Genomic DNA, 13690 nt, shown 5'->3' with positions numbered 1-13690 from the left:
AATATTAGTCTGCAGGGAATCTTAATAGGAGGAATCCATGTGAAATAAGGAAAAGAGTAACAGGGGAGAATACGCTGCTTCCTCTAGTGTTATGTTTCCTTGTAGAAGTAGGATTCCAGTTGGCTTGGAATTTATTCATTAATCTGTCCTACATCAGTCTCCCCTGCTTGAAATGAACTCGCCCTCGAGTTGATCAGGTGAGAAAGACATTCATCGAGAGGATGGTATTCAAATATGTCAGCAATATTGAAGGTGGGAGATATGGTCATGTCTTTAGGGAGGTCCACCACATATGCATTATCATTAATCTTCTACAGAATCTGGAAAGGACCATGCTTCTTATCGTTCAACTTGTTATACGTCCTTGCTGGCACTCGCCCTTTGCGTAGATACACCATCACGAGATCTCCTACCTGAAAATCTTTAGCTCGCCGCTTGCGATCTGCTGCGGCCTTGTACCTGGCATTAGATTTTTCTAGGTTCGTCCGCACCTCCCCCTGAATAGCTTTGATTCGATCAGCCATATGCTCTGCTGCGATGCTCATACCAGGAAGTTTGGGCAGCGGTGCCAAGTCTAGTGCATGTTGTGGAGGTTGGCAGTAGACAATTTGGAAGGGGGGTTTTCCAGAGGACCTGTTTATCATGCTGTTATAGGCAAACTTAGCCTGTGCCAATGTTAGATCCCATTGCTTAGGCTTCTCACCATAAAGACAACGGATTAAATTTCCAAGAGTTCGATTCACCATTTCCGTTTGGCCATCACTTTGAGGGTGGCTGGTGCTGCTAAAGTTCAGAGATGTGTCAAATTGCCGCCATAAGGTTCTCCAGAAATGACTTAAAAATTTTGTGTCCCGATCAGAAGTGATTGATTTAGGGACTCCGTGTAGGCGAATGATCTCTTTGAAGAACAAGTTAGCGACATGCACGGCATCAAAAGTTTTTTTGCATGCGATAAAATGGGCCATTTTAGAGTATTTATCCACTACTACAAAGACAGAATCAACACCACACTGGGTTTGTGGAAGTCCCAGGATGAAGTATCGATATGTCTTCCCAAGAGGCTACTGGAATAGGCAGTCGCATATATAGACCTGTATTCTATGATTGTCCTTTGGCTACCTGGCATGTAGGGCAGCGTTTGACATGGTTTCTAATGTCTCTCTTTAGTTGGGGCCAGTAATATCTTTCCTCTGCCAAGGCCACGGTTTTATCACGCCCTAAATGACCACCCAAACTGCCACCATGTAATTCATATATAACTTGTTCTCACAATGAACTCCTGGGAATACACAGCTGGTTGCCCCGAAATAAATACCCTTCTTGAATATGCATTCCCTTGTGAGGGAACCCCTGTAGACATTGTGCCCAGCTATTTCCAAAGTCTTCATCTTCAGCATACAACTCTTTAAGATAGTCAAAACCAATAATTTCAGCCCGCATGGTTAGAAGTAATGCTACTCTTCTGCTCAGAGCGTTAGCTACTTTATTAAGTTGCTCGACCTTATGTTTCAAGGAAAAAGTGAACCGTTGTATGAAGGACACCTAGTGTGCATGCATTTGATTCACACTATTCTGGCTATTGATGAATTGTAGTGCATGATGATCGCTGAATAGGATGAACTCTCTTTGCACTAGGTAATGCTCCCAAACCTTTAAAGCCCGAAACACAGCATATAGTTCAAGTTCATATGTAGACCATTTCTGGCGAGTTGCATTAAGTTTTTTGCTATAGAATGCAATGGGTCTACCTTCCTGTGATAGGACAGCGCCAATGCCCATAATAGACGCGTCACACTCCACTTTAAATAATTTGTTGAAATTTGGTAGTGCTAAGATTGGAGTAGAAGATAATTTTTCTTTAATCAGTGCGAAGCTTTGTTCTGCCTCGGTTCCCTAATGGAATTTTCCCTTTTTCATGCATTCAGTGATTGGTGCAACGATTCAGCTAAAATTTCTGACAAATCGCCGGTAAAACGTTGCAAGTCCATGGAAGCTACGCACCTCGCTGACATTCTTTGGTGTAGGCCAATCTCGGATGGCTCAAATCTTTTCTTCATCGACTTTAATTCCATCAATGCTCACCACAAAACCCAAAAATAATAAATTGGTGGTCATGAATTTGCACTTTGTCAAGTTAACATACAATTTATTCTGCTGCAATACCATCAGTACTTTCCTTAAGTGTTCAAAGTGGTCAAACTCACTTTGGCTGTAAATCAATATATCATCAAAGTACACCACCGTAAATTTGCCAGTGAAGGGTTTAAGTACCTAATTCATTAGTCGTATAAAGGTACTCGGGGCATTGGTTAGTCCAAAGGGCATTCCCAACCATTCGTATAAACCCTCCTTTGTTTTAAAAGCAGTTTTCCACTCATCCCCTGGTCGAATTCGAATCTGATGGTATCCACTTCTTAAGTCAATCTTTGAAAAGATTTTGGACCTTGACAGCATGTCTAGCATATCCTTCAGGCGAGGGATAGGAAATCGATACTTAACTGTGATTTTGTTAATGGCCCTACTGTCTATGCACATGCGCCAACTGCCATCTTTCTTTGGTACTAGTAAGGCTGGTACTGCACAAGGGCTCATACTTTCCTGAACCAGCCCCTTTCTGATCAAATCTTCCACTTGTTCATGCAGGATCTGATTTTCTTTTGGACTCATCCGATAGTGTGGTCGATTTGGTAGACTAGCCCCTGGAGTTAAATCGATCTGGTGTTGAATATCGCACATGAGAGGTAACCCATCCGGGAGTTCTGACGATATGATTTCCTGAAATTCTGCTAGCAAGGGTTGCAGTACCTGTGGGATGTTGGGAGGCTCGACCCCAATTCCTCCTCCAATTACTACTGCAAAAATCTCCCTTGACTCCTTGGCTTCCTCCATAAATTGGTTTTCATTTACCAACAACACTGGCTTCCCTTTAATCTTTGGTTTTACTGCAGAGAACTCCTCTCGTATGGAACCCAATACCACCTTCTGTCCTCCTGTTATGAAGACATACACATTATCACGTCCTTTATAGGTGGCATCCATGTCAAACTGCCATGGCCTGCCTAAAATCATATGGCAGGCATCCATCTCAACAACATCACAAGTAATTTCATCTAGATAATTCTTCCCGATGGAGAACTTAATGCAGCAGATTTCAGTGACTTGTGCTTCTGCTCTCTACTTGATCCAACCGATTTTATACGGTGATGGATGTTTTTCTGTTTTTAATCCTAGCTTGGCCATCATGTTTTTAGATACTATATTTTCACTACTGCCGCTATCAATAATAACATCACATACCTTTCGGTTGACAGTACATCTAGTGCGAAATATGTTGTGGCGTTGCGACTGATCTGTTTGTTTTGGTGCCAGCAAAAGCCTGCGTACTACAAGAGAACATGATAGTAGTTCTCCATCATCCCCTCTGATAATTTCATTCTCATCATAGGTGTAAGTTATTTCATCCCCTTCTTCCTCTCCTGCCATGTACGTTTCTTCCCCTGGTTCAATTAGATTTATTGTGCTACACCTCGGACACTGATTTGACCGATGCCCTAGTTGCCCGCATCTGTAGCACTTGTCTGAATTTGGTCGAGCATAAGGATTCCTTGGTGCCTCTGGAGGCACTATCCCTGTAGTCTTTGCTGGGGCTCCGCTGCTACCTGACCCTTTAATGGTACTAGATGGTGGGGGTTGATTTATGGGTGATTTCCCTTTGTCTGCTGCAGCACGGGTGGGATCAAAAGAATTTCTCATCACAATGTTTGCCCTTGACCTGTCTAGTTGTGCTTTCGCTTTTGTAGCCAAACTAATGGCTTCATTTAAGGAATAAATGGTCCGCATGGAAACACGATCTTGTATGGTCAATCGCAGCCCACTAACAAACCTACTGACTTGTTGTGCATCCTTTTCTAACAGGTTATTACGTGAGGATAATCTATGGAATTCTTCGATATAGGCTTGCACCGTTCTATTTCCTTGTCTACAGTCCTGGTACTGTTGAAACAGTATTTGTTCATAATCAGGTGGTAAGTACCTGGCTCGTAAAAGTCGCCTCATTTTTGTCCATGTTTATACCAATCCTTTCCTCTGTCGCATCCGTGTGAGTTGCACCTGCTCTCACCAGGCAGAGGCTCCTCCCATTAGTCGATAAGCAACTAATTTTACCTTTTTATCTTCAGGGATTTCCATGTAATCAAAGAACCTCTCCACTACTGCCAGCCAATCAAGAAACCCCTCAATTTGCAGTTGACCATTAAAACTGGGCAAATCCATTTTCATACGAAATGTTTGTGGTTCTCGCTCTCCCATATTGCACAGTCCTTGTCGATTGTGTCGAAACATGTGTTCAACATAATCCTCATCATCACTTAGTTCATCCTCGTAGGCTAACTGCCTACGTGGAATCGGATGGCAAACACGTGTTCTTTCTCTATAATTCTCGCGACCTGCCTCACCTTGCTGCAGGTTGTTTCCTGTTGTCAGTCTAGCAAGAGTCGTTTGAATTGCTTGTAATGCTTGCTGGGTTTCTCACTGGAAAATCCTGAATTCAGCTTGTGTGATCATGCCCTCTTCATGTTTATCATCATCAAGGGCTTCGTTTTCGTTTCGGGTGTTTGCCATTTGAACAAGTTAAACCTGCTCTGATACCAACTGACGTAGCGGAAGTCTATTAATGAAAAGGATCACCGTCCCTTTTCTGTGTTTTGTTCGAGTCCACGAACAAGAGAGAGAAAAAAAAACACTCGAATCCACGAGTAAAAGATTACTGCCTCTGAATGACAATTCTTATTCAATAAAATCCAAAGTGTCTTCCAACGAAAAGGGCAGCTTGTATTTATAAGCTGCAAATCCTAATCCTAATAATAAAAGTACTTATTAATTTAAATAGCAAAAGAGTTAAAGTCCTACTTTAAATATGTAATTCAAGGTTATGATTTCTAAGCAAATAATATTAGTCTACAGGGAATCTTCAATTGGAGGAATTCATGTGAAATAAGGAAAAGAGTAACAGGGGAGAATACGTTGCTTCCTCTGGTGTTATGTTTCCTTGTAGAAGTAGGATTCCAGTTGGCCTGGAATTTATTCATTAATCTTTCCTACATCAACAGTACAAGAGACCAGAGAAAGAAACGTGAACCAAGCTGCAGTAACAGTGTTCCAAGCTCCTGCATGCACTAGCATTCTATTCATAATACCATCTGGTGTGAGTGTGTATCATCCCTTGTATAGCTTACTACTGATGACGAACGTATGAAATCTGGGTTCTTCTTTATTAAATCCATGGATTCAGGATGTTTATGTAATTTACACATATCCTCTGTGGCAAGCACATTAACTATCGTATCTTTGTACAGACACTCTTATAGATTTTATGTTGCATAAACTACTTTGAACTCCTAGGGTAAACGGACTCGCCCTTGGGTGATCTTCTCCGTTGTGTAAATAAACTTCATCCTCTTTAAGCTTTGCTACACAAACACACACAGGAAAACCTCCTCGGGTTCCTTTTCCACGCCATCAGTTTTAACTTAAACATTGGAGGGTTTTCATGAACCACGGGAAATCATAAAAAATCTAAAAGACAACACATACACAACTGTGGTTAATATTGAATTAATAATTGAGAAGTATAGGTAAAAATAAAGTTTGAGAATTTTTGAATCATAATTGATGGTTGAATTGAAGAAAAGGCTTACATTGATTTATTTTAGCTAAGACTGAAAGTAAATGGAAGTTCAAGAAATAAATAGCCAAGTTTGAAAATCAATTAAGAGCCTAATTAAAAAAGTAATTTGAAATTAATTAGGAGTCAATTTGGTTTAAAAATGAAAATTAGAAGAACCAAGGACTAAAATGAGAGAAATGAAGAAACCAAAGAACATATATAATTCATTCAAGGGTGAAATTGAAAGAAATTAGAAAAAAAAAACTTGACCTTTTGCAACTATTTTGGCCATAACTAAAGTTTCAAAATGAATTTTAATACAATTCTAGTTTTATTGGAAAGTAGATATCCAAACCTTTCTAGTTCATATAGTAGACCTTTTAATTCACTAATACGAGGGAGAACTATTCATTTGAAGTTAGGCTTCAATTATGCCAGCAAATTATAAAATTTAATTTTGAGTTTATTTTAATTAGCTGGACTATTATTTATGTTTTAGTTTATTATAGGTCCTATGACATTTAATGGTTATTTGTGTTAGGTTTTATTTTTTCATTTTAGTTATTTTGGGTTTTTAATGTGTTAAGACTTATTTACCAAGTTTGGGTCCAATAAGTCAAATTTAGGATTAGTTTTCTACTATATCAACCAAATGTTAATATTATTTTGAGGTTGATGAATTTTATTTACAAGTTGATGCATATTGTGTGTTTATTTCTCTTTTAGTGGTTGAGTGATTCTCATACTAAGTTTTTGATTGAATTTGCAAATATTTTGAAAGATTGATCAACTTTATTGTGACTTATACTTTTCGTTCGTGTGTGTTATAAGTGTAGGGTGGGGGGGATCAACTACATATAACTTTGATTTTTTAAGATAAGATTCTTATAAGGTGAAGTTACAAACTATTCTTTAAACCTCAAATTAGCAGTCTAAGGGACCATACTACATTAGGTTTTGATCAACTAAGCTAACAAGTTCATTTCTATTTAACAAATTTTAACTAGAGAGAAGATTGTTGTAGAAAAAACAAGTTGGTTCGTTTTGAAAACCATATGTTACCACATCCAGGTGGAAATACCTAGTTCTATGCAATTAGAGTGAGGGAGAATATTTAGAACTTGCTAGAAGATCAAACAGTAACAAAAGATGAGTTTTTGATATTTTGGTTAGCTTCGAGATTACATTAATATAACAAATGAATATTCGGGTTAGAAAACATGGAATGATATAGTTTAGTGATGGAAAATGATGTAATAAATTAAATCATTATTGAGCAATAAAGTATTTAGGAATCGTTTTCTTATTGATGGTAACCTTCTTAATTTTTCCCTTATTGGTTGAAGTTCTTAATTTTTCCCTTATTGCATTAAAATGAGCAAACAATCCATTTGCATAATTATTCCAACTTTTTATATTTATAAACACATTGTCTACCTTTTGCTTGCATAATAAGAATAAAACAAAAAAAAATTAGATCAAAATATAAGTCCTCTACAACACTTAACCATCAATACTCACATTTAAAAAAGGATGATGGAAAACAAAGAAAAAACTCAATTGGAAGCTCAGTAGTAAAAGGAGATAAAAAGCATGAAAGGTGATATTGCAAGGATCACTAGCCTACTCGAACAAGCATTGAGGTCTAACTCTAAGGAAGGACCCTTTGCTTACCCAAAGTTGCTGTATAATTTGCAATTCTATAAGGTATTAGTACACTTGAACCCTAATTTATGACCCACTTTTCCTTTACCCAACCGATATAAGAGTACCACTTATTGTGGACTTAACTGCTGAGGAAACTCATAAAGAAAAAAAAAGTAGGGGATAAAGATAATTATGATAAGCTCATTGCCTTAGAAGAAAAGATGAGAACAAATGAAGGGGTTAATCTATACAACCCTATAAGAGCCATTAAGATGTGTTTGATTCCTAATATAATAATGTTGAAAGAATTTAGAGTGCCAACATTTATAAAATATATTAATAGTCAATACCCAACAACCCATCAGAAGGTATATTACAATAAGATGATGGAAGTGGTAAGCGATGAAAAGTTATTGATTCATTTCTTTCAAGACAGTTTTAGTGGCATTATACTAACTTGGTACATGAGGTTAGATAACATTAAGATTAGAAGGTGGAAAGACTTGGTAGAGGCTTTTATGAAACAATATAATCTCAACATGGATATCACCTCAAATAGATCCACCTTTCTGGTTTTAGAGAAAGGAAGGAATATGTCCATAAATATGTTTAGAGATGGCATGAGAAGGCCGATTAAGTGAACTTGTCATAATTAGAAAAGGAGATGACTAATTTGTTCTCTAACACCTTTAAAACCCTTTATTTCAAGCAACTTTTAGGAACCATCACTGAACATTTTACTGACATTGTAATTGTAGCTAAGAGAATAGAACAAGCTATGAGAGCTAGTATAATTATTGACCTTTCAGATAAAAAGATTTCACTAAAAGAAAAAAGAATATTGAAGTAAACGATGTTGAAGGGGGAGGATACAAAGGGAAGGGGTATCAAAATACATACAATTATCAAACACCTACCCCACCTATAGCTAACATAAATTTCTCTATATTTTTTTCCTATAAACCAACCCAATCATTAAAATAACCATCCAACTAGCAACTAAAATAACGATCACCCATGAAATTTTTTTAAAAAAGACCAAGAACAATTGCCATCTCTAATTATACAACTCAAAGAAATGTAACAAAAACTTTTAAACATTGGTCAAATTACCTTTATTATATTAACCCATTGAAACCACTATTCCTAAATTGATACAAGTTAGATAAAACTTATAAATATGATGCTAATGTCATATAACATTTCATTAAAATTTGTGGTGTATTTAAAAGGAAAGTTCTTAAACTTGTTAAGGAAAATGGATCACTTTTAAGGAAACTCCTAATATGAACTCCAATTCACTTCCAAACCATGCCTTAAAAAATAAACGGGTCAATGTTTTGGAAGAAAAAAATAAATGAGAAGCAATCTTAAAGGTTATAATAAGTCATTACACATCACTATAAGGTTTAAAGAATGTATAATTTTCAAGGTTCTTATATATAATGGTTTCGTTTTAAATGTGTTACCAACATATATATTAGATAAGACACTAATAAATCTTTTTAAAATTTATGGTGTATTATAAGACCAAGTACCATGACTGTTAAAGCTTATGACAAATCACCTAAACATGTTATTAGGAACATTAAAATTAAGTTAGTCATCAACCCATAACAATTTCAAGTCATAAATATTCACCCTTCCTATAACATGTTGTTTGAAAGGCCATAGATTCATGCTACTGAAGTTGTAGCATCATATTTGCACCAAAGAGTAAAATTCATCATTAATGGAGGTCTGGTCACTGTAAAGGCTAGAGAGACATTATCAATGATAAAGAATGTGGTGTTCCTCACATTGAAACTAAAGACAACATCGATGGAAATCTATAAGATTTTGAGGTAGTGAACATTGAATACGTGCCTAAAAATACAATGTCGAGAAAACCTTGGATTTTAAAAATTGTCAAGATAGCCGTAAAATACCTTTTGAATCATGAGTCACCATTCCAATATAACCCAACTATGAGAATGTTTGAGAGAGTTAATATAATAAAAATGAAGTGAGCTGACCCATGATTTGGCTTAAGATTTAAGCCTACGAAGAAAGTCTATAAGAGGGCATACGAGATCAAGAGAGAAGGATGGCCAAAATAGGAGCGTGAGCTGAATGAAGAAATAATGGAAATTCCTACCCTACATGTAACCTTTTGATGACCCCTTTTTTTACTCTTTTATTTTATTTTATTTTATAAAAATAATAAAAAATAAAAAATAAAATAAATGAAGAATAAATTGAAATTTGGGTCAAGACAACATAAATTGAAAGTTTAGGGATTTATTTAAACTTGAAATTAGTTTAATTAATGAAATCATAGGCTTAATTAAAGAAGTACCAAAGGTTGGGATGATTCAGGTTAAAATTGCTAGAAAATAAAGTTCAATGATTATTTTGTAAATGATGTTAAAATGTAGAGTTTCAATTACAATTTACACAAGCTAGCAATTACAAAATTTTAGAACTTTAGTGACCAAATCTTAAATAGCCACTATAGAGTAGAAAACGATGTTGTGTTATAAAATTGTTTATCACCTTTGACCTCATCCTAGGGACCGGTTTTGCAGGGAATGTACAGTTGCCCATTATCCTTCATGACGCCCTCTTAAGAGGTCACGATATCGTGGCCAACAGTCCTGACTCTTCTCAAAGACAGGAGCGAACATGCCCCATTATTTTGAGGCATGAACGCATAAATAGAGGCCAATCTCTAGCTTTATAAAAGCTATATAAGGCCACGAACCATAGGGCGACTAAAAGGAAAGAATATACAGGGAGAAAACCAAAAGGCAGAAAAAACCAAAAAAGAAACACAAGGATAGATGAAAAAAGTATAAAAAATCTTACAAAGAGAATGAAAGAAAAACACAAAACAACATAAGAGTATAGAACGAACGCAAAATGGGAAGGAGAGAACCAGAGAAAACAATAAGCATAGAAGAAAGACAAAGACAAGTTGAAGGAAAGAACATAAGGAGATGAAAATCATTGAGACCAGAACCATCGTTGCCACTTCTTTAACTTTTCCAGAACTAGGTACGCCCATTTTCCTTTCAGTCTACATTTATTTGCAAACATTGTTTGAAAATTATGCGAAGCTAATTTTAATTACCTTCACACTATTCATGTACGTGTGAAGTTAGTTCACGCATGACCTTAGTTTGCCCAACTGGATCACTAGATTGGGCTTGTGACTGGGTCAGTTGGGTTTACCCCAGCCTGTATTGACTCGGTCAGACCTAACCTAAAATAGAGAAAAAAAGAAAATAGCCTAGCCCAATCTGTGTTTAGGTCAAATGTATGTTTGGCAAAACACACTCTTATGCTTTACACCTTTATTTTCACCTCTTTTATCTCAATATCTAGCCAAATGAGCCCCTTTGTGATACTAGAAAATTTTAAAAATATTCGTGGGTCCTTTTGAATTTATTTGTAGGTTTCTTATATTTTTTTAGGTATTTCACTGTATAATTAATCTGTGAATTTTTACTGTGAAATGCAAATCTAGTACATGATTTTTTTTTCTTTTTTAAAAAAAAATATGCATGTATTGATTTAAATTTATTTTATTCACTGATGTTAGAGTCAGAAATATCATACATTTTATTTTGCGGCTATGTAATATTTACCAACACTGAGTTGGAAATATCAGTAGTTGATTATTCATTGATGCTAGAGTCAAAAATATTACAAGTAAACTATCATACCATAAACCAACAAACTTTTAGCGATGTAAGATAAAGTTAGCAATACAATCTACCATAGATAGAACATTTAAGATGTGATCATATCTTTCCTTTCATGTAACCAGTCTCGTATCATAGAATCTTTATTGACCAGTTAAGGTTTCTAGTGACCATAATACTAGGTGGCGCTCCTTAAACAAGACCTTTTCTCATCTAAGAACAAGCCATAAATCTGTTCTTTTCATTGAATTTTTTAAGATTGATACGATGTCGAGTACGACAACCTCTCATATGATAAGGCCTAAAGATGAGTTAGAAAGTCTGAGGAAGAAACTCAATGATGCTGCTATCTAATATCTAGAGAAAAATAAATAGAAAGATTGTGATGGAGACTTTAAGATTAGGAAAAGACACTCATAAAATGTTACCCCAATTGACCATCAACACCTTTAAAAGATGTTCAAGTACAATTTTTGTTAAAGCTAGTTGAAGAGGAAAAGTTAAACAATTAGAAGATTCAAGAAGTCTCCATTATTTTCAAAAATAATAATGTGCCATTTACATATTTTATTAAGTTTAAATGCTTTATTTTTATCTTACTGATAATCATGGCTCAAGATATAGCATAAGGGTTTTATTGTTATTAAGCTTATTTATTTTAAAATTTTAATAAGATCATGCTTATTTCCTTCAGTATGCCTTTCTTTTGCTTGTTATCCATTCACATCTAAATACTTTTCGCTTTCATGAAATCTGAAAGTGGATATTCAATAAATACATAAATAAATTACACTAAGAATAATAGTCTAAAACTTGATAAGTATATAATTACAACGAGTGAGAGAAAGTGGGAAAGAAGATGTGGAAGAGTTGTTGATGCTAGTTGAATAGCCTAAGCACTCCTAAAAGCCCGCAATAGAATGTCTTGAATTGGTAAATATTGGCACTAAGCAAGATAAAAAAAGAATTGAGAATTAGGTTGTTAATCACAAATGATGAAACAAAATGGTTTGGTTGTACTATTACAAGAGTTTTTTTTATGTGCTTGCCTATTCACATACTGACATGCCTGATCTAGATACCAAGATTATAGTACAACGGTTGTTTTTGAGAAAAGATTGTAAACTGGTCCAACAAAAACTAAAAAAGATAATGCCCGATATATTGATTAAGATTAAGGAAGAGGTGAGGAAGTATTAGGATGTTGGGTTTATAGAAATGGTTAAATACCCTTAATGAGTCTCTAACATCGTAGTAGTCTTGAAAAAAAATAACAAGAATAGGTTATATGTAAACTTTAGGGATTTAAATAAGACAGGCCTAAAATTTGATTTCCTTATGTTCCACATAAATGTTTTAGTAGATAGTGTTGCAAAGAATTCTACTTACTCCATCATAAATGATTTTTCAAGGTACAATCAGGTAAAAATGGTCGAAAAAGGATAAGAAGAAAACTATATTTGTCATCCCGTGGGGAACTTTTTGTTATAAAGTTATGTAATCTAGATAGAAGAATGTTAGAGCAATGTACCAACATGTGATATTGACTATTTTCATGACATTATGCATCAACAGATCGAGGTTTATATGGATGCTATGATCGCCAAGTCTAGATAAGAGGATGATCATATCCAAACCCTGAAGAAATTATTTGAAAGGTTGAAGAGATATAAGTTGAAGCTAAACCCTACAAAGCGTACATTTAGAGTGAAGTCTAAGAAATTACTTAGGTTTGTGGTGAGAAATAAAAGTACATAAATAAACCTTGAAAAAATGAAGGCTACATAGGAGATGTCATCCCCTAAGACTAAAAAGAAAGTCTAGAGCTTTCCGGGGCCGGTGTTTTTATTATATTGCTCAATTTATTTCACAATTAATGGTTACTTGTGAACCAATCTTTCGACAACTCTGGAAAAAAAAAATCTTAGGATATAGGATGAAGATTGTTAGGAAACTTTTGATAATATTAAATAATATGATAGAGAAGTTGTGTTATAGCCTAGTTTGGAATGTAATAAAACTTTGACAATATATGTTGTATTACACCACATGATTAATCTCAAATATCGATTTTTTCAAGTATATTTTTGAAAAGCCTTATCTATTAAGTAGAATAACTAAATGACAAATGTTATTAGCTAAGAATAACGTTGTTTATATGATGAAAAGAACAATACAAGAAAATGTGATTGTCAATCACCTAGCTAAAAATGTTGTCGATAGCTATGAGCTCCTGAGCTTCAACTTTCTTGACAAAGATGTTTTGATAATGGAAGAAAAGGAAGATAGTGGGTGGTGAATTATGTATTTTAATGATAACATAAATATATCTAGTAATTATGAGGCAGTAGCTATGATAATCTTGCAAGGTAGAAAACAGTTTTTCATCTCAATCAAGTTAAATTTGAGCATACCAGCAATTTGAGCAGAGCAGGTGCCACTGTTGGAGGATTTTTCAGGTATTTGTCTTCAATACAAGGTATACTACATTTACTTGCTTTAGTTTTCGTTCCTGTGATGTATTACTAAATTAGGAATATCAAAATCTGAACCTACGAATTTAAAAGGAAAATATCAACTTTTGTCTTTCATGTCAATAGATTTCAATGATTTGAAACCACAAGTTATTCCTTATAATTCCTGTACAATGAGAAATCTTGAAATATACAAAGTTGAATCTTATGACAGCAGG

General features: G+C 35.0%; 1 protein-coding gene across 1 annotated transcript; it reads right to left on the bottom strand.

Annotated features, from left to right (window-relative positions):
* Positions 1-311: 311 nt before the first annotated feature.
* Positions 312-4620, bottom strand: LOC105118819 (uncharacterized). Its single transcript, XM_011016861.1, has 9 exons — positions 4532-4620; positions 4121-4393; positions 3298-4033; positions 2298-3174; positions 2205-2209; positions 1651-1752; positions 1316-1500; positions 1120-1234; positions 312-1010 (listed from the first exon to the last, which is right to left on the bottom strand). Exons 1-9 carry the CDS (start codon positions 4618-4620, stop codon positions 312-314), a joined length of 3081 nt encoding a protein of 1026 aa, XP_011015163.1.
* Positions 4621-13690: the final 9070 nt, after the last annotated feature.

The sequence above is a fragment of the Populus euphratica genome, unplaced genomic scaffold (genome assembly GCF_000495115.2).
Source record: "Populus euphratica unplaced genomic scaffold, PopEup_1.0 scaffold2249.1, whole genome shotgun sequence".
NCBI classification, from domain to species: Eukaryota; Viridiplantae; Streptophyta; class Magnoliopsida; order Malpighiales; family Salicaceae; genus Populus; species Populus euphratica.
Note: the sequence above shows the minus strand (reverse complement) of the source record. Positions and strands in the feature narration are given on the sequence as shown.

Coding starts and splice junctions, on each gene's coding strand:
- LOC105118819 (XM_011016861.1), bottom strand. CDS start 4,620: ATGGCAAACACCCGAAACGAAAACGAAGCCCTTGATGATGATAAACAT. Junction 3,175..3,297: donor GATGTACTGTCAACCGAAAG/GTATGTGATGTT, acceptor TGGATCAAGTAG/AGAGCAGAAGCACAAGTCAC. Junction 1,501..1,650: donor CTGTGTTTCGGGCTTTAAAG/GTTTGGGAGCAT, acceptor TTGAAACATAAG/GTCGAGCAACTTAATAAAGT.